Source organism: Elgaria multicarinata, chromosome 10, assembly GCF_023053635.1.
Source record: "Elgaria multicarinata webbii isolate HBS135686 ecotype San Diego chromosome 10, rElgMul1.1.pri, whole genome shotgun sequence".
Lineage (NCBI taxonomy): Eukaryota > Metazoa > Chordata > Lepidosauria > Squamata > Anguidae > Elgaria > Elgaria multicarinata.
Window position 1 is genome coordinate 6,840,263 of NC_086180.1, and position 20,457 is coordinate 6,860,719.

At 48.7% G+C, this 20,457-nt stretch overlaps 1 protein-coding gene across 3 annotated transcripts in view; it reads left to right on the top strand.

The window, feature by feature from the left end:
- LZTS3 (leucine zipper tumor suppressor family member 3) overlaps positions 1-18,999 on the top strand; it is an 80,701-nt gene extending 61,702 nt beyond the window's left edge. For all 3 annotated transcript variants that reach the window (XM_063135393.1, XM_063135390.1, XM_063135392.1), the window contains 3 exons: positions 6,711-7,196; positions 13,514-14,344; positions 17,459-18,999. In XM_063135393.1, coding sequence (XP_062991463.1) covers positions 6,747-7,196; positions 13,514-14,344; positions 17,459-18,178 — 2,001 coding nt within the window. In that variant the 5' untranslated portion in view covers positions 6,711-6,746 and the 3' untranslated portion in view covers positions 18,179-18,999. The remainder of the gene's footprint in view (positions 1-6,710; positions 7,197-13,513; positions 14,345-17,458) is intronic.
- The last annotated feature ends 1,458 nt before the right edge of the window (positions 19,000-20,457 follow it).

A 20,457-nucleotide genomic window follows, 5' to 3' on the forward strand; every position in this document is an offset into this window, starting at 1 on the left:
GAGGGAGGGCTAAGGGTGCGGTGAACAAGCTCACAGGAAGGGCTGAAGCCATCCGGCCAGCCCAGGAGACCACCATATTTTGACCCAATTCCCTCCCCCTAGTAGGGTTGACACTTCCTTAACAAGATTTCCCACTCTCGGTTGGTGGTGAGTAGGACGCAGTTCTTTTTAAAATAAAAACAACATAAACCCCTCGCTAGAAGGGGAGAAACTTCAGTGGCATTCATCTGTGATTTCTTCTTAGCAACGTGCCACCACGTGGTAAAATCGGGCAGGTTCAGATGAACAGGGAGACACACAGCAGCCAGCTAGAATTTATTTTAATTGGGTTATGGCCTTCCCTATCGCAACGGCTTGAGAAATTTGCCGAGATGTTAAACATGGCTACTACAGTATTTGATGACTGGGGACCAGTATTATTATGCAGGTGTTTTCCCCTGACATGCAAACACACACACACACAATTTGAATCGTGGGAGGAGCAGGGACCAGGTGGTTGGAGGGTCCGATACCAGTGCAGTGGTGAATCCGCTCCAGGTTCCAGTCAGAACTAGTCAGAATTCTAAAAGAGCTTCACTCGTTTAGAGTTCTGACCCGGAGCAAATTCAATGCCCCACTAATATTGGAAAAACCAGCCTCCACTGACTGTTAGAGCAGTACGACAATGGAATCAGTTAACTAGGGAGGTTGTGGGCTCTCCCACACTAGAGGTCTTCAAGAGGCAGCTGGACAACCATCTGTCAGGGATGCTTTAGGGTGGATTCCTGCATTGAGCAGGGGATTGGACTGGATGGCCTTGTAGGCCCCTTCCAACTCTGCTATTCTATGATTCTATGATTAATACTGAATGAAACCATATTATTATGTTGTTCAACCTAGTGCATGACTAAAGCAATGGTCTAAGCACTGAAAGAAAGAGCTCGTTGCCCCCTTCAATCGTATTAAAATAACTTCATAGAATCATAGAATAGTAGAGTTGGAAGGAGCCTCTAAGGCCATCGAGTCCAACCCCCTGCTCAGTGCAGGAATCCACCCTAAAGCATCCCGACAGATGCTTGTCCAGCTGCCTCTTGAATGCCTCTAGTGTGGGAGAGCCCACCACCTCCCAAGGTCACTGGTTCCATTGTCGTACTGCTCTAACAGTCAGGAAGTTTTTCCTGATGTCCAGCCAGAATTTGGCTTCCTGTAACTTGAGTCCATTATTCCGTGTCCTGCACTCTGGGATGAACAATATTAAATCCAGAAACACCATTGTGCCTGAAATTCTCGCCACGTTCACAGACAAACACATTGCAGAGGTGGGGGGGGGGGGGCGTTTTGTTCAAGATTTGTGGGAGGGAATCCAAAGAAGAAAATTCTCAGAGAATTTTTTTTTTTTTTAAATCTTCCCTGAGAGATTTCGACCTACCTCTCCACCGCCCCTTTCAAAACACCCCAGAACATTTTCTCAGTTTGGGCCTCGCCGGGCTACTTTGCAATGCCTGATCCTCTGAATCCAGTCCCAGAGTTAAAAAATAATAATATTCATTTAAATGCAAGCCCATGCTTGTATTTGCGCACAGCAAGCGGCAGGAGAAAACAATCTGTTGAACGCTACATGTGGTTTTCTCGCGGATTAACACATTTACGGAGGAACGTGGCACACCGAATGCATATGCTGCTCTTTGCAGGCTCGTGAACTTAGGGGAATTATTACGAGAACATTCTGTGCTGGCTTTCGTTATGAACATTTTTACCTCTCTGTCCTGATAGAGAGAAATCACACAAACAGGTGTTCTTTGAAAATCGCCTGTCTGCCACATAGAGGCACACTGCTAAGAACAAGTAAGAAATCAAACACCAAAGAATTTCGGGGCATTGTGGTTACGGTGGCCACGTGTCCTATTTTACCGAAGACGAGTCCTCTGTTTGAAGGGCTGTCCAGGTTAAAGATAAACTGAGCTGCGTCCAGTTCTGGGCTCCACAATTCAAGAAGGATGCAGACAAGCTGGAGCGTGTTCAGAGGAGGGCAACCAGGATGATCAGGGGTCTGGAAACAAAGCCCTATGAAGAGAGACTGAAAGAACTGGGCATGTTTAGCCTGGAGAAAAGAAGATTGAGGGGAGACATGATAGCACTCTTCAAATACTTAAAAGGTCACACAGAGGAGGGCCAGGATCTCTTCTCGATCCTCCCAGAGGGCAGGACACGGAATCATGGGCTGAAGTTACAGGAAGCCAGATTCCGGCTGGACATCAGGAAAAACTTCCTGACTGTTAGAGCAGTATGAAGATGGAACCAGTTACCTAGGGAGGTGGTGGGCTCTCCCACACTAGAGGCCTTCAAGAGGCAGCTGGACAACCATCTGTCAAGTATGCTTTCGGGTGGGTTCCTGCATCGAGCAGGGGGTTGGACTCGATGGCCTTATAGGCCCCTTCCAACTCTACTACTCTATGATTCTATGATTCTAAAGAGCCATAAGAAGTGGGAGGGGCCTTGAAGTTGCCAATCCAAAGTTGGCAGCATCCTGGACAGTAGGCTGAGCAGGTACACTGCACAGGTCACCTGTCACAGTCTTCCGACTAGGTTGAAACGTAGCGTATTCCCATTCAAATGAGAGTAACTCTAAATTTGCATCGATACCATGTAAATTTTGTGCAGAACTGTGTCACCTTTTGTCTTCTGTTTTGGTGATGCATGTGGGGCTCTGATTTCTCAGGATAAAAAGGGGGATGAAGAACACCAACACAGCAACAGCAGCAGTAGTCTGGAGAAGGGCCAAACCCGCCGGACAACATTGTAAGGACTTCTCTGGGGAGAAGGTTCCATGACATCGGAGTTGCTGCAAAAATGGTCCTTCTTCCAGTGAAAGCTAATTAGCCTCCCCATACGGTGGAATATAGAGCGGGGCCTTGTTAATCGTAGGTTGTGGGGATAAGCGGGGAGGAATTCTCTGAGATAGTTAAGACACCAGCCATTTACGGCACCAGGGGAGAGTTCCAGATTTTGTTGGACTGTAACTCCCATCAGGTATAGCCAGTGGTGAAGGAGGATGGCCACATGTTTTCCCCATCTCTGATTTAGAACTTTCGAGTGCAATCTTATGCATGTTTAGACAGAAAAAATCCTACAATCCTATGCATGTTTAGACAGAAAAAAAGTCCTACAATCCTATGCATGTTTAGACAGAAAAAAAATCACCAGGTGCTGCATGCATACAAGTGGCACCTGCTGAAATTCCCTTTACTACACAACTGTTAAAGATACAGGAGCCCTGTCCTCCTTTCCATATGGTCACCTTACCCCCAACTCCCCTGATGTTCAGTGCTTTGTGTAGTTCAAGTTGCAATGGTGTTGTGTACCGTGCATATTGTTGGGGGGGGGGCATTATGTGTGTAGCTATGATGGTGAGAGTTTTCTGCTGTGTAAAAATGTGTGTTGTGTGAATAGTCAGTGGTGTTGCGGTACATTTTGTAGTACAGGCGTTCCTCATAACAGTTACCACTGCCGTGCCCCCAAGGGCAATCCAAAAATGTAAGCAGCTGTGTGGATCCAGATCAACAAACCAATTTAGGGGCTGTTCGTGGTTTGTTTGTTGAACCATGGGTTAGCGTGTTGTCTGAATGCAGCCGGGGTGGCTTGTTCACCATGCAGTGTCGCTTATTTTCTCAAACAATCCTATAGGGGGCCCCACGGTTTGTTGTTGGGTTGTTCCAGGTGGTTAACAAGCCCCCCCCCCCTGGCTGCGTTCAGACAACATGATAACCCATCTTGCGGAAAACGTGCTACATTTGGACAACACTCTAACCCACGGTTCAGCAAACAACTCACGGTTCAAAACAACCCCCCCACTCAAACATTGAGTGTCAGTTAGCTTATTTTGTGAACATTCCCACCAGCGGCAGGTCTCTGCTAAAGCTAACAGCACTTTAATTGCCCTCTGAAGACCTGTCTACCCCAAACTACTTTGCATTACGGCAGGGATCGTTCGCAGTAGTATATTGTTGTTGGGAAAATCTATTCCACCCAACCCTCTGGATTGCAGCAGAGGAAACAGAGGTCTGATGGAGAGGCAAATGATGCCTTCATCCCTGCTATTCAGAAAGTCCCGGCTCTTTGACCCTGTGAGCCCTGGTTCTGCTATAACACCATAGGATGTACAGGCTGAACATACATCTTTGCTGTGCTATGATGATAGTGTGTGTCCGCGTGCTGGAAAGAGGGCAGCAGGATGGGATTGGGTGCCTTGAGCTGTATGTGCAACACTGTCCATGTCTTCTCGCTGCACTCGCTTTGTGTGAGGCTGGTTGTGGTACTCTTACCTGTTGTTTCTGTGCCGGGAGTTGTTGCATCGCACTTGCTTGTGGCAGTCGCCTTTTGAAACTGCCCCCGCTCACCTGGCCTGCTGCCCCATTTTATGTCTGATTCACGCAACCGGGATGCTGGGATCTCTTCTGAAAACAGCACTCAGCCCTGGAATAAGCGAATGTAATCTTGAAGAGGATAATGCCTCTGACCATGCGCAGAGCTCTCTGCCCTCATCACTGCATGCCTCCCCTTTCTAATCAAGGCCCCTTGGAGTGGAAGACTTCGAGGCCTTGGGCGAGAGGCCATCATCACACACAGTGCTTTGCACGCAGGCAACCCCAGCCTGTTCCTGGCACCTCCAGCTAAAAAGTTCAGGACCATAGAACGCTGCCTAATCCCAGAGTCAGACCTTCGGCCTATCTAACTCAGTGTTGTCTGCACTGACCGGCAGCAGCTCTCACACAAGTCTTTCCCCAGACCTACCTGGAGCTACCAGGTACTGAACCTGGTTCCTTCAGCGGGCAAAACATGCACCCTTCCACTGAGCTGTGTTTTTCTCTGGGGCACACGTTTTGCACGCCAAAGGTCCCAGCTTTTACCTCGGCATCTCCAGCTAAAACGCCTCTGCGGGTAGTGAATGAAAGACACCTCTCTGCCACAGACCTGCTTAACAGCGACCACGAAGGGATCCAGCGTTAACTAGCAAACCGCTTCCTTATTTACACAGAGGTTGTGGCAGAGAAGGTTCCGTCTCTTCTCTTCGCCTAACGAGGGACCTGTTCAGACATCATGCTACGCTGTGATAGTTAAGCGTTTTGAGCACACAAGGGTGGCTTAGGGTGTTGTGGGTGGGGCGGGGGAGGAAAATGCGACAACGATGATTACAGAACCACCCTGGCTAACCATCCCTGTGCAGCAGAGTTAAGAACCCCAGGGGTGGCTTACCATTACGTGTGGCGAGCTCCCCAGGGGTTAAAACGGGCTCCGGGTAGTTTACAGGGCGTGACCATAAAGACGGCAGCCTAGAGCAGCCTGCATTTCTGGTGGCGCTCTTGCCGCCACAGACTTCCTCTATGGTTGTGTTGCCATTCCCCCCCCCCGGTTCCCCCCCCCCGAAGAAGTGAGTACTGGGAGTCCATTCATGCCACGGAGGCGTGGTTAAACCACGCGGTACTGCGATGCGTGGTTAAACCATGCGGAGGGGTGTGCAGTAACTCTGGATGGGTGAGTGGGTAGCGGAACCACGCAGCGCTGTGTGGTTCCTGGTCGTGTGGCAGGCCCACTTGCAATGGTTCTGCTACCTGCCCCCTCTCTGTAGTTACCCATAACCACCACCCCCTCCTCGCACGTGTGAATAGAGCCCAGGAGTATTGTTGTCCGTGAATAACCAACTCTTGTGCGCCATGCACTGCACCTCCCTTCTGCTTGTGGCTGCTTCGTGCTGAACCGTGGCATTTTTTCAATGCTTCTTTCTGCTTGGAAAAAAGGAGGCTAAGGGGAGACATGATAGAACTGCACGAACTTATGCACGTAGAATGTGGATAGGGAGATATTTTTCTCCCTCCCTCATAATACTAGAACCCAAAGGGGTCATTATCCCATGAAGCTGATGGGTGGGAGGGAGGTTCAGGACAGATCAAAGGAAGGACTTCTTCACACGGTGCGGAGTTAAATGATGGAACTCACTACCACAAGATGTGGTGATGGCCACCAATTTGGAGGGCTTTAAAAGGGGGTTTGGATAAATTCCTGGAGGAGAAGGCTATCCATGGCTACTAGCCCTGATGGTTGTGTGCTATCTCCAGAAGTCGAGGCAGTAAGCCTGTGTGCACCAGTTTCCGAGGAATATGGGTAGGAGGGTGCTGTTGCACCATGTCCTGCTTTGTTGGTCCCTGGCCGATGGCTGGTTGGCCACTGTGTGAACAGAATGCTGGACTAGATGGACCCTCGGTCTGATCCAGCATCAGGGCTCTTCTTATGTTCTTACGTGTGGGTAGAGACTAAACCAGGGCGCCTTTTGCAATCAACTGCTGAGCTACGGAAGTGTAGCTCATTAAATGATGGAACTCACTACCACAAGATGTAGTGATGGCCACCAATTGGGATGGCTTTAAAAGGGGGGTTGGGAGAAATTCCTGGAGGAAAAGGCTATCAATGGCTACCACCATTGTGGTGCTGCCACCACTATCAGAGACAGTAAGCCTGTGTGCACCAGTTGCTGGGGAACATGGGCGGGAGGGTGCTGTTGCACCATGTCCCGCTTGTTCATCCCTGGCCAATGGCTGGTTGGCCACTGTGTGAACAGAGTGATGGACTAGATGGACCTTTGGTCTGATCCAACATGGCTCTTCTTATGTTCTTATATTCTTAAGCCGTGGCATCTTTTTAATGCTTCTTTCTGCTTCACCCCTTCTGTCTTCCAGTGCCACTGACCTGTGCCTCAATTTCCATATCTTGCCATGGCCAAGTTAGAGACCCTCTCCGTCCTTAGTGACCCCAGCTACCACAGCCAGGAGGCGTTCCACCCCTTTGAGCCCAGGCGCTCTGAACCCGCCTCCCAAGGCACTATGGGAAGTGTTGGCAGCGGTGTCGCCAATGAACAAGAGTTTGCCATGAAGAGTGTAGGCACCAGGACACAGAACAGCAGCCGGCAGGTCGATGGGTCCCGGAATAGCTACTCCACGAGAGAGATCTCCAACCGCTACTCTGGGGAGGAGAAGACGTACAAGTCAGAAAAGATCTCCAACTCCATATTCATCAACGGGGACTTGCGCAAGAGCGAGAAGGTGAAGGCGGACCTTTGCGGGAACGTAGCAGCCAACAACGAGAAGAACATGCCGCCACCTCCCCAGTACAGAGAACCCAGTAACCCACCAAAGATATTGCCAATCTCTGGTAAACTAGACCAGGTGAGATTCCATTATCCAGTGATGTTGACCCTCCTGTGTTGTTTGGAAGGCATCACAAATGAGGAGGGGAACCTACCTTGGAATGATTGGACATCAGGAAAAACTTCCTGACTGTTAGAGCAGTACGACTGTTGGAACCAGTTACTTCCTGACTGTTAGAGCGGTACGACTGGTGGAACCAGTTACTTAGGGAGGAGGTTGTGGGCTCTCCCACCCTAGAGGCATTCAAGAGGCAGCTGGACAACCATCTGTCGAATATATTTTAGGGTGGATTCCTGCATTGAGCGTGGGGTTGGACTCGATGGCCTTAGAGGCCCCTTACAACTCTACTATTCTATGATTCTATAGTATTTTTAATGACTTCTGATTGGCATAGGTTAATTGAAAGCAGCCCTACCCTATCTGGTGCCCTTCAGGTGTGTTGGCTAGTGCTACACCCCCATGCTGGCTAGGGCATGCTGGGAGTTGAAGTCCAACATATCTGGAGGGCACCCAGGTGAGGAAGGCTGACTTAAGAAGATGTCTCCATGCATGAGAAAGGAGGGGCCGCTTACTCCGTGTCCACTTGAAGAGGCAGAAGGCAGTGTGGCCCCTGGGGAAAAGGTGGGTGCCAGTGGTAGGGCACGTGGAGGGCAGAAAAAGCAAGTCCTGGCAGAACTGGGACCATGGTCAAGGAGGAAGGTTGTCCTAGAGGGTCCAGGCGCAGCATCAAGGCAATACAGGAGGTCCAAGCAGAGGCTGTTGCCGGACAGGGTTCAGCTGAGGAGTCCAGTTGAAGAGGGCTGGGAAAAGGATGTAAAACATAGGTAGGCATCTTCTGATGGAGTTCACTGGAGGCTGCGCCCTACCTCTGCCAAATTTGCCACCGCTGCTTTCTTTTGCATAGCAATTTCTGTGACAGCGAATATGAGAACAAAAATGCCTTGGGCACCCATGGCCTGCCCACCACCTGTTCTCCAGCCCTGATGTAGAGAAATGGCAAACAGGTGGATATGGAGGCCGGCAGACTGGGAGGGCAAGGAGGCTCATGGCTGAGCCAGACAGACAAAACTACAGTTGGGCAGTTGTTTTGGCAAAATCCCAGGTCTGGCCTGGAAGTATTGGCTAATCAGGAATTTCCTCAGTAGAGGGGGTGGCAGTGTAGGGGGGTACAGCCAAACAGGAACCTGGGAGGACAACACTGCTGCTCCTTCATCCATTCTGCAGCCTCAAAGTGCTTGCTAGGTTCCACGGGTGAGGAAAGTCTGGGTAAATTGGTTGAAAGCCCTTATTAAAGATACAATGAATAAGCATATAGAAGGACAAGCCCTGCTGAAAAAGAACTGGAATGGCTTCCACAAAGGTAAATCCTATCTTATGAACCTAAGAGTTCTTGGAGCGGTTCGGTAGACAATGGCCCCATTTAGAAGACACCTTAAACCACGGCTTTAACCATAGCGGTTAATCCAGAAAGCCGGGCTGTGTTCAGAAGACACCTTAAACCATGGCTTTAACCACGGTGAAGAAGGCTTTTTGCTTTATTCACCATTAAAGCCATGGTTTAAGGTGTCTTCTGAACACAGCCCGGCTTTCTGGCTTAACCACTGTGGTTAAAGCCATAGTTTAAGGTGTCTTCTGAACACAGCCCGGCTTTCTGGCTTAACCATTGTGGTTAAAGTCATGGTTGAAGATGTCTTCTGAACACTGCCTGGCTTTCTGGCTTAACCACCGTGGTTAAAGCCATGGAATAAGGTGTCTTCTGAATACAGCCCAGCTTTCTGGCTTAACCACTGTGGTTTAAGCCGTGGTTTAAGATGTCTTCTGAACACAGCCCGGCTTTCTGGCTTAACCACCGTGGTTAAAGCCGTGGTTTAAGGTGTCTTCTGAACACAGCCCGGCTTTCTGGCTTAACCACCGTGGTTAAAGCCGTGGTTTAAGGTGTCTTCTGAACACAGCCCAGCTTTCTGGCTTAACCACCGTGGTTAAAGCCGTGGTTTAAGGTGTCTTCTGAATACAGCCCAGCTTTCTGGCTTAACCACCGTGGTTTAAGCCGTGGTTTAAGGTGTCTTCTGAATACAGCCCGGCTTTCTGGCTTAACCACCGTGGTTAAAGCCATGGTTTAAGGTGTCTTCTGAATACAGCCCAGCTTTCTGGCTTAACCACCGTGGTTTAAGCCGTGGTTTAAGATGTCTTCTGAACACAGCCTGGCTTTCTGGCTTAACCACCGTGGTTAAAGCCGTGGTTTAAGGTGTCTTCTGAACACAGCCCGGCTTTCTGGCTTAACCACCGTGGTTAAAGCCATGGTTTAAGGTGTCTTCTGAATACAGCCCAGCTTTCTGGCTTAACCACCGTGGTTTAAGCCGTGGTTTAAGATGTCTTCTGAACACAGCCTGGCTTTCTGGCTTAACCACCGTGGTTTAAGCCGTGGTTTAAGATGTCTTCTGAACACAGCCTGGCTTTCTGGCTTAACCACCGTGGTTAAAGCCGTGGTTTAAGGTGTCTTCTGAACACAGCCCGGCTTTCTGGCTTAACCACAGTGGTTAAAGCCATGGTTTAAGGTGTCTTCTGAACACAGCCTGGCTTTCTGGCTTAACCACTGTGGTTAAAGCCGTGGTTTAAGGTGTCTTCTGAACACAGCCTGGCTTTCTGGCTTAACCACCGTGGTTAAAGCCATGGTTTAAGTTGTCTTCTGAACACAGCCTGGCTTTCTGGCTTAACCACAGTGGTTAAAGCCATGGTTTAAGGTGTCTTCTGAATACAGCCCAGCTTTCTGGCTTAACCACCGTGGTTAAAGCCATGGTTTAAGGTGTCTTCTGAACACAGCCCAGCTTTCTGGCTTAACCATTGTGGTTAAAGCTGTGGTTTAAGGTGTCTTCTGAATGGGGGCATTGTTTACATGGACTTCTAAAAGGCTTTTAATAAATTCCCTCACCAAAGATTCCTGAGCAAGCTGAGCAATCATGGCATAAGTTCTCCCAATGGACGGATACAAAACAGTGGGTTCCCTCATGGATCCGCACTGGGACCAACGCTTTTCAGCTTGTTCATAAGTGATCTGGAATTAGGAGCGGATCATGAAGTGGCCAAGTTTGCTGATTAAAAGGGATTGCGAAGAGCTCCAATAGGATCTCTCCAAACTGGAAGAACGGGCATCAAAATGGCAGATGTGTTTCCCTGCCACCAAGTTTAAAGTGATGCACATTGGGGTGAAAAATCACAACTTCACATATATGCTGATGGGATCTGCGCTAGAAAGGATTGAGCAGCCCAACACATCTGCAGGGCAACAGGTTGGCGAAGGCTGGGTTCCGGGCTAGCCTCAAGGGTAGTCATGGTGGGCAGCTGCTGTGGGCCCCCACCCTAGCAGGGGCCCACTACAAGAGTCCCCTGGAGTTATTCCTCCCCTTCTCCATTGAAACCTGTTTATTCACCTGCCTCTTGCTCTGGCCAGATAACGGTGGCAGGGAGGAGGAAGAGGAGACGCCACGGCCTCCTTGCTCACTCACTTCCTGTCCCCCAAGCAAGCAAGTGACAGCAACGATGACAAAGAGGACGAGGAAGAAGAGCAGGTGGTGACAACGGGAGTGAGAAGGTCAATTCACTGAGGGAGGGGCCTCGTTGAGGGTGTCCTACCCAATGGCCTTCAAAAACCTGGCTAATATATATAAGGTGCCAGAACACACACAACTACTCGAACCACTAGTGGAGAAGGATGATTAACAAGAAACCCATTTATTATTATACAAAAATTACAAAAGAGCTGATGTATCCCATAGTTGTTAGACAATAGTGGTGTTGGGTACTAAAATACAATAAACCAATAATTGGAAAGCTATTCCTACTATAAGACAATACAAGTCTATAATATAGCCCAACAAAGACACACTAACACATTTTAGAAACAAAGCCCTATGAAGAGAGACTGAAAGAACTGGGCATGTTTAGCCTGGAGAAGAGAAGATTGAGGGGAGACATGATAGCACTCTTCAAATACTTAAAACGTTGTCACGCAGAGGAAGGCCAGGATCTCTTCTCGATCCTCCCAGAGTGCAGGACACGGAATAACAGGCTTAAGTTAAAGGAAGCCAGATTCCAGCTGGACATCAGGAAAAACTTCCTGACTGTTAGAGCAGTACGACAATGGAATCAGTTACCTAGGGAGGTTGTGGGCTCTCCCACACTAGAGGCCTTCAAGAGGCAGCTGGACAACCATCTGTCAGGGATGCTTTAGGGTGGATTCCTGCACTGAGCAGGGGGTTGGACTCGATGGCCTTGTAGGCCCCTTCCAACTCTGCTATTCTATGATTCTGTTAAACACATTTGGCAATACATCAGTACATAAACATATGTTCACGGATATATTATAAATAAGGTTTGTTCTTATTATATTTTATTCTTTCCAGCGTTGTAAGTTGTTGACAGGATTTTGCAATAAACTTCCCGTTTTCGCTGCTCAAGCTTCCTCGGAACAAACGCCATATCAGGTTAAACCGTCAATTATAGGATATTCATCCTCAAAAAACTTTCTTGCGGGGGAGAAAACCCCTCCAATTGAAGGCGGCCAGTCTGTTTATGGTCTGAAGAAAAATGCGGAAAGCAGCTGTGTCTGATTATAACCACAGTAGTCCTTTTTATCAAGGAAATAATAATAAATAATAAATGGGTAATAATAATAAATGGGTTTCTTGTAAATCATCCTTCTCCACTAGTGGTTCGAGTAGTTGTGTGCGTTCTGGAACCTTATATATGTTAGTAATTTAAAAACTACTGCCTTCTATTTGTTTGTGTACTTCAAAAACCTGGACCAGGCTTGAACAATAGGGATTGCCATTTTTATGACAAATTTTACTGGGTCAAGTTACATGCAGAAGGTGCAGAAAAGAGCAACTAAAATGATGAAGGGGCTGGAGCATCTCCCCTATGAAGGAAGGTTACATCAATTGGGATTGTTTAGCTTAGAGAAAAAGAGGCTAAGGGGAGACATGATAGAGGTGTACAAAATGATGCCTGGTATGGAGAATGTTGATAGGAAGACATTTTTTCTCCCTCTCTCAAAATACTAGAACCCAGTGGGGTCATCCTATGAAGCTGATTGGTGGGAGATTCAGGACATATAAAAGGAAGTACTTCTTCACACAGCGCAGAGTTAAATTATGGAACTCACTACCACAAGATGTAGCGATGGCCACCAATTTGGAGGGCTTTAAAAGGGGGTTGGATAAATTCCTGGAGGAGAAGGCTATCCATGGCTACTAGCTCTGATGGTTGTGTGCTATCTCCAGAAGTCGAGGCAGTAAGCTGGTGTGCACCAGTTTCCGAGGAATATGGGTAGGAGGGTGCTGTTGCACCATGTCCTACTTTGTTGGTCCCTGGCCAATGGCTGTTTGGCCACTGTGTCAACAGAATGCTGGACTAGATAGACCCTCAGTCTGATCCAGCATCAGGGCTCTTCTTATGTTCTTACGTGTGGGTAGAGACTAAACCGGGGCGCCTTTTGCAATCAACTGCTGAGCCACGAAAGTGCAACCTGAGCAGTACAGGTCGACCAGATGGAAAGCAGGCACAGAATTAGTACCGAGGTGCTTTCAGACGGAGGGCTCCTACGGGTACCAATCAAAAGACATTGTGCAGCTATTCCATCTTCCCCTCCTTAACAGTTTTTTTTTCCTTGTAAGGAAAAAAAAAGATGGAAGAAGTAGTGGGAAAGCACAGGAGGGCTAGGAATTGACACCTGGGGACCCTGTGAAATTCTGTGCATGGGGCAGTGTGATTGCATAATAAAAGCAGCATCTGGCAGCATGTTCCCAGTATCTTTTCCCCAACGTGGTGCCCCCTGGATGTATTGGACTATAACTGGTAGGGGATGATAGGGGGTGTAGTTTGAGATATCTAGAAGCACCAAGTTGAGGAAGGCCGTCCTAAAAATTACTTCTGCCCCTTAGCATCCTTTTCCAGAAGACTCCAAAACCAGACTGGGATTTTTACTCTGCTTCGTCCCAACCAACCTTTCAGCACAGTTTGTTATGGAATCTCCATCCACGTCTCAGATCCTGGGAACAAATATCAGGGAAAGGCTGTTGCCTCCATGCCCCGATTATGTACCGTCTAGGGGCATGTGGCTGCCGGCAGTTAGAAACAGTTGACTGGGCTAGCTGTATCTCTGGGAGGCTACACAAAGGCAGTTTTAATGCCATCAAAAGCTATTAATAAGGACTCGATATTCTAGTATGCCGCACCAGGCTATACAGGAGACGGCCATTTTGTATGATCAAGGAGCATGTCTACAACGCTGTGTTTCATCCACCGTCCTGTATTTTTCTTGTCTTTTCTCCTCACAGAGCAACGAGCCCTTAGTTAGACCGTCAGCCTTTAAACCAGTAGTTCCTAAAAACTTCCATTCCATGCAGAATCTGTGCCCGCCCCAGAACAATGGAATATCGGAGAATCGCAAGACACTGATCCACACCAACAGCAATAGCCCTTCCACTGTCAAAAGCGGCCACGAGAAGCCCAGCCATAACAGGACTACCAACCAGGCCGGTGGCCTCTCTGATTCTGGCCGCAACTCTTTGACAAGCTTGCCAACCTACGGCACGGGCTATAGCCAGCACGTCGGCCCGATGAGCGCTTCAACCAGTCACATAAACCGCATCGGGACGACCTACGCGGACAAGAACATGGTGGGCTACAATGGGATATCTACCTCAGACAGCGGACGGTCTTCCAGTAAGAGCACGTCTTCGTTCAGTAGACTCAACCATCTCAACGAAAGCATGCCTTTCCACTCTCCTTCAACAGACGACATCATCCAAGACTTGGAAGACAGGCTGTGGGAGAAAGAGCAGGAGGTCCTCCAAATGAGGAGAAACCTCGACAAGAGCGAGGCGGCCATTTACCAGGTCTTTGAGGAGAAGCAAAAGATCTGGGAGCGTGAGATGGAGGATCTACGGCAAAATTATGCCAATAAACTGCAGCAGGTCTCGAAGAAGGCTCAGAGGGCCCAACAGGCTCTGCAGCTCCAGATCTTTAAGCTCCAGCAAGAGAAGAAGAAGCTCCAAGATGACGTGGGACAGCTCCTTCAGCAACGGGAAGAGCTGGAGAAGAAATTTGTCGCTTTCAAGAAGGAGCAGGCTGAGTTTCTTCCCAAGATCGAAGAGACCAAGTGGGAGGTGAGTGCCAAACACAGTTTCATCAATATCATGCAAGCTATAGAACCAGTTTTAGGGAAGTGAGAATCCTGGTTTCACGGTAGTGCTTACCAATGGTAGTTTGGGGGTGCTCTTGGATCCAGAACTGTCACTTGAGGCACAGGTGAACTCAGTGGCAAAGAGCACCTTTTATCAGCTTAGGTTGATATACCAACTACGCCCTTATCTGGACAGAGATAGCCTAGCTACAGTGATCCATGCTCTGATAACCTCTCGCTTGGATTACTGCAATGCGTTATACGTGGGGCTGCCTTTGAAAACGGTCCGGAAACTTCAGCTGGTACAAAACAGGACAGCCCATTTACTAACAGGGACTGGCCGGCAAGATCACATTACGCCAGTCCTTTTACAACTTCATTGGCTGCTAGTGCAGGTCCGGGCCCGATTCAAAGTGCTGGTATTGACATTTAAAGCCCTAAACGGTTTGGGGCCAGGTTATTTGAAGGAACGCCTCTTCCCATATGTACCTGCCCGGACCTTAAGGTCATCTACAGGAGCCCTTCTCCGTGAGCCCCTGCCAAATGAAGTGAGGCAGGTGGCTACTAGAAGGAGGGCTTTCTCCACTGTGGCACCCCGGTTGTGGAATGAGCTCCCCAGAGAGGTCCGCCTGGCGCCTACACTGTACTGCTTTCGTCGCCAGCTGAAGACCTTTTTATTCTCTCAATATTTTAACACTTAATTTTAACTTAAATTTAAATCTTACTGTTTTAACTCTGTATTTTAATCTTATATCAATTTTGCTGCGTGGTTTTATCCTGGTTGTGCTTTTTGTACTGTATTTTGTAATTGTGCTTTTAACCTGTTGGTTGTTTTATTGTGGTTTTAATTTTTGTGAACCGCCCAGAGAGCTTCGGCTATTGGGCGGTATAAAAATGTAATAAATAAATAAATAAATAAATAAATAAATAAAAATAAGTCTAGAATTGGAAGACTCCCCAAGCAGACTTAGAATGTCACTTCCTAGTTCCCGCACTCTCACTTATGCCAAGGGTCCCCAAACGTTTTGGGTGGGAGGGCACATTTGGAATTTTGAGAGAGTGTCATGGGTGCGCTCACAAAATGTCTGCCACGGAGGAGCTTGCATATTCACAAAATGGCTGCCGTAGTGGTCTTGGCCAATCACAAAACCGTCATTTCCCGGAAGGCGAACTGATGAGACGAAAAGTCCCTTGACCAAGAACTGAACTACAACGCAGGGGTGGAGTCTTAGCTCCAAAACACACCATCACTTTCTTGAACCCAAATAAAGATGGCACTGGAGGGCATCACTTTGCTGGGCAGCATGGTAGCATCCCAGTTTTTCTTTAAGAAATAAAATAAAATAAAAATCAGGAGGATTAGGAAGCCTGGCAGGCAGCAAGAGAGGTATCTGTGGGCACACTGGTGTCCATGGGCGCCATGATGCCTTGTGCACTAAACAGGGCCAGCCCCACCATTACACAGGGTGAAGCAGTCTCCTCAGGTGGCAAATGGTGGGAGGCAGCAATAATAATAATAATAATAATAATAATAATAATAATAATAATAATAATATTTCTTACCCGCCTCTCCATTTTGATCGAGGCAGGGAACAACAGTAAATATAAAATACATAAAACTGAATTAAAACATAATATACATTTTTAAAATGTCCTAAAAACATTCTAAAAACATCTTAAAATCCCCCTGGATAGGCCTGCCGGAAGAGATTAGTCTTTATAGCTTTCTTGAATGCCGATAGACTGTTAAGTTGACGAGTCTCCTCTGGACGGCCATTCCACAGTCTGGGAGAAGCAGAGGAGAAGGTCTTCTGGGTAAGGCCCTCTTCATGCAGCGCATAGTTAAATTATGGAACTCACTACCACAAGATGTAGTGATGGACACAAATTTCGATGGCTATAAAAGGGGGTTGGATAAATGCCTGGAGGCGAAGGCTATCAATGGCTAGTCGCCCTGATGGTTATGTGCTTCTTCCAGTATCCGAGGCAGTAAGCCTATGTGCACCAGTTGCTGGGGAACATGGGCGGGGTGTGTGTGCAGTCTTTATAGCTTTCTTGAATGCTGATAGACTGTTAAGTTGACGAGTCTCCTCCAGCAGGCCATTCCACAGTCTGGGAGCAGCAGAAGAGAAGGTCCTCTGGGTAATACTTTTCAGCCTAACTTTGACTGACTGAAATAGATTCTTCCCAGAGGACCTGAATGTGTGGTGCTGATTGTACGGGAGAAGGCGATCCCACAGGTAGCCTGGACCCAAACCATGTAGGGCTTTAAAGGTGATAACCTACACTTTATATAAGGCATTCAAGGAGAGAGCTGTGTGCCAGGTAGCCTGCTCTGCACCCTCAAGGATGGCCTGTTGCCTTTCGGTTCAGTGGAGGCTGTTGTCTCATCATCAGTGTTGAAGACAGAGCCATCGGTCCAGTCAGCTTTTGTACCTGGAACGGTAAAGGGCGCCATCTTGTCCTTCACCTCAGGCACCAAACTGGCACTGAACACCTGAGAAACTGGTAGATATCCCTTAATGCAGGCCCGAAGTTCACACAGGGTAGGGTCAAGAGTCCAGTGTCCAGTCAGCTTTTGTACCTGGAATGGTAAAGGGCGCCATCTTGTTGTTCACCTCAGGCACCAAACTGGCACTGAACACCTGAGAAACTGGTAGATATCCCTTAATGCAGGCCCAAAGTTCACACAGGGTGGGGTCAGGAGTCCAGTGTCCAGTCAGCTTTTGTACCTGGAATGGTAAAGGGCGCCATCTTGTCCTTCACCTCAGGCACCAAACTGGCACTGAACACCTGAGAAACTGGTAGATATCCCTTAATGCAGGCCCAAAGTTCACACAGGGTAGGGTCAGGAATCCAGTGTCCAGTCAGCTTTTGTACCTGGAACGGTAAAAGGCGCCATCTTGTCCTTCACCTCAGGCACCAAACTGGCACTGAACACCTGAGAAACTGGTAGATATCCCTTAATGCAGGCCCAAAGTTCACGCAGGGTAGGGTCAGGGGTCCCGGGACGTCCTTGTGTTTATCATTTTGCGGGGCTGACGCTGCATTTGGCGTTGGTGTCACCTCCTGACAAGGCCTCTCGCCTCTCTTCCAGGTGTGCCAAAAGGCAGGCGAGATCTCCCTGCTGAAGCAGCAGCTGAAGGACTCCCAAGCTGACGTCTCCCAGAAGCTCAACGAGATCGTCGGGCTGCGGACCCAGCTGAAGGAAGGCAAGAGCTTCCTCCGGGAGAAGGAAGAGCAGATCTTGACCCTGAAGGACTCCTTCAGCACCAAAAGCGTCAGCTTGGAGATCTGTGAGAGCGAGCTGCAGCGGAAGATGGGCGAGGTGCAGATGCTGCGGGAGCAGCTTAGCCAGTGCGAGCTGGAGGTCTCCAACCTGAAGCAGACCTTGACCAGCCTGGGGGGCCACCACAGCCCCTTCAACGCCGAGCTGACGGAGAAGCTTGCGAGGGACACCTTGGCCTGCGAGAGCGACGAGGCCAAGATGAAACGGCAGAGCGAGGAGAGCCTCAGCGCCCTCAAGAAAGAGGTGGAGCGGCTGCAGGCCGAGCTGAAGGCGGAGCGCCAGCAGCGGGAGCAGCAGGTGGTGGACTTTGAGGAGGAACGCCGCACGTGGCAGGAGGAGAAGGAGAAGGTCATCAAGTACCAGAAGCAGCTGCAGCTGAACTATGTGGAGATGTATCAGAAGAACCAAATCCTGGAGCACAAGGTCAACGACATGGCCAGCAGCAAGGTCACCAGCCCGCCGCACACCGACGAGAAGAAGTCGTGGACTCCATCCAGGTTGGAGAGGATAGAGTCCACCGAGATCTAAGGACGGAACCCAGGCACCGAAAGTACGTTTTGCCCCTCGTTCCCCGTCTCATTACTGTGCATGTACTTCAGCCAGCGGAGGCTGGCGGCTCCGATGTCCGTGGGGCGGAGAATCCTCTCTGGGTTTCAGCCAGAACCAGTCGGAGTTCTAAAGGACCTATGCAAGGTTGCATAGCTCCTTTAGAACTCTGACTGGTTCTGGCTGAAACCCAGAAAGGTTTTGCCTCCCCATGGACATCGGAGCCACCAGCCTGCACTGGCTCCATCCGGCGACCCTTCCAAAAGGAGACTAGGATACACAATCTAACCAGCAGTGAACATTCCTTTGCACTGGGCCCTTCACAACGTGTTTTGGTGCTCTACAGGTTGCTAAAAGAAAATAACCACAGGTGTGCTTTTTGTGTTCTAGAGATGGTTCTGACATCAAAGGTATTTGCAGTTTTTTGTTGGGGTGGGGTGTGACTGTTTGTTTTTAGGGTTTTTTCCTAGCTCCATTGACCAGAGGGATCAACCCCTCCCTCTACCAACGCTTTTATCTTCTTCTAATGCAGGTAGCCAAAAAAAAAGCTCTTCCTCCACCGGAGCATTTTTTGCCATATTTGCCGGAGGGGGGCGAGGAGTTATAAATGTCATGAAAACATGGCACAGGCAAGCTTGCCTCATCTTTGCCTTCCCCAACGGGGTGTTGGACTGCAGTTCCCATCATTCCCATCTGGGAATAATGGGAGGTTTAGTCCAGCACCTCTGGAGGGCAGCAGGTTGGGGAAGGTGGCATCTCTGCATCACAAAATTGGGTTGATAGTGACTCCTTCTCTCCAGGGAACTACCTGAATTACGGTAGTTCTAGAACAGCCTTCCTCAACCTGGGGCACTCCAGATGTGTTGGACTGCATCTCCCAGAATGCCCCAGCCAGCAGCTGGCTGGGGCATTCTGGGAGTTGTAGTCCAACACATCTGGAGCGCCCCAGGTTGAGGAAGGCTGTTCTAGAAGGACATTTCCAATTAAGAATTCTCAGCATCTCGAAGAAACTACAATTCCCAAGATCGTTTAGAGGAAGCCATGACAGTTGAACCTGATTAAAACTTACAAATTTGTAGTTTAGATATGCCCTGTTCTTTCTTTCTTTCCTTCTTTCTGGCTCAGTTCAGACAACACGTTTCTCAATGGTGGTTTTAGAACTCCACAGTGGAGTTTTTACACCACCGTTGAAAAATGTGTTGTCTGGCAGGGAAACGCCACCCCACGGTGGAGTTTTTTTGGAGAACACTCCATGCAGAATATCCACATGGTGCAGAGGAGAGTTCCTGCACAACCATTGTGTTGTGTGTTGTGCGGAGGGCTCCGTGGAGTTTTCCATTGCATTGAGTTGGCTTTTTCCCACCGGCTACAGAGTTCCTTGGCAAGAGCGGCAAAAGGAGTGAGTGCCAGGATTGTGGTTTTTTTTGTTTTGTTTTTGTTCTTTGCAGCAATGGCTGATGGGATACCATCAGGAGGACTGGGGGAGGAGAGAGGGCGGAGGAACTGTCAATCAAACTTCACGATGGATTTCACTCAACTCTACGGTAGCCCACAGTCACACAACAGTGGAGTTAGAACACGTTGTGTAGGAAGCGCCCCCTAAAAACTCAACTGTTGAGTGGCGTTTTCACACTGCGTTGACTAACGTGTTGTCTGAACTGAGCCTCTTTCTTTTTAAACCTTTTCTATACATCCCTATTCTCATCCCAAAATGATGGGCTTTGTTGCTACCACATTCAGACCGATTCTAATCCTACATATTTGGAAGCAAGTTTTATTTCGGTGGAACTCTCTTCCAGGTACGTTCTGACTCACACGCCACGCTGGTATGTAGGGTGTATGTGCAGTGAGAGCAGCTTGTGAGTTACTGGGTTGCACAAGTGCCGTGTTCCTCATCCAGGCATTTTCACACACCCCAGGGTCAGTTTTTACTAGGTCAGTGGGCAAAGACCGTGTGGCCTTCCAGATGTTGTCAGAGTGCAAGTCCCATCAGCCGTAGCCTGCATATCCAATGGTGGGGAATTATGGAAGTTGCAGTCCAACAACATCCGGAGGGACATGTGTTCTGCATCCTGGTACTAGAGGTCTTGTAGACAGTAGGGGAGTATGAGTGCAGGCAAGTCTCACTTGTACAACCCTATACTACACGGTGTGAATTGAAGCCGTACTGTAGTACCTGTGGTGAATGGGTTGTCATTCAAGATTGCGTGTACGTCACACCCCATTCACATTTCTTGGATGCAGCGAAGAACAGGAACTGA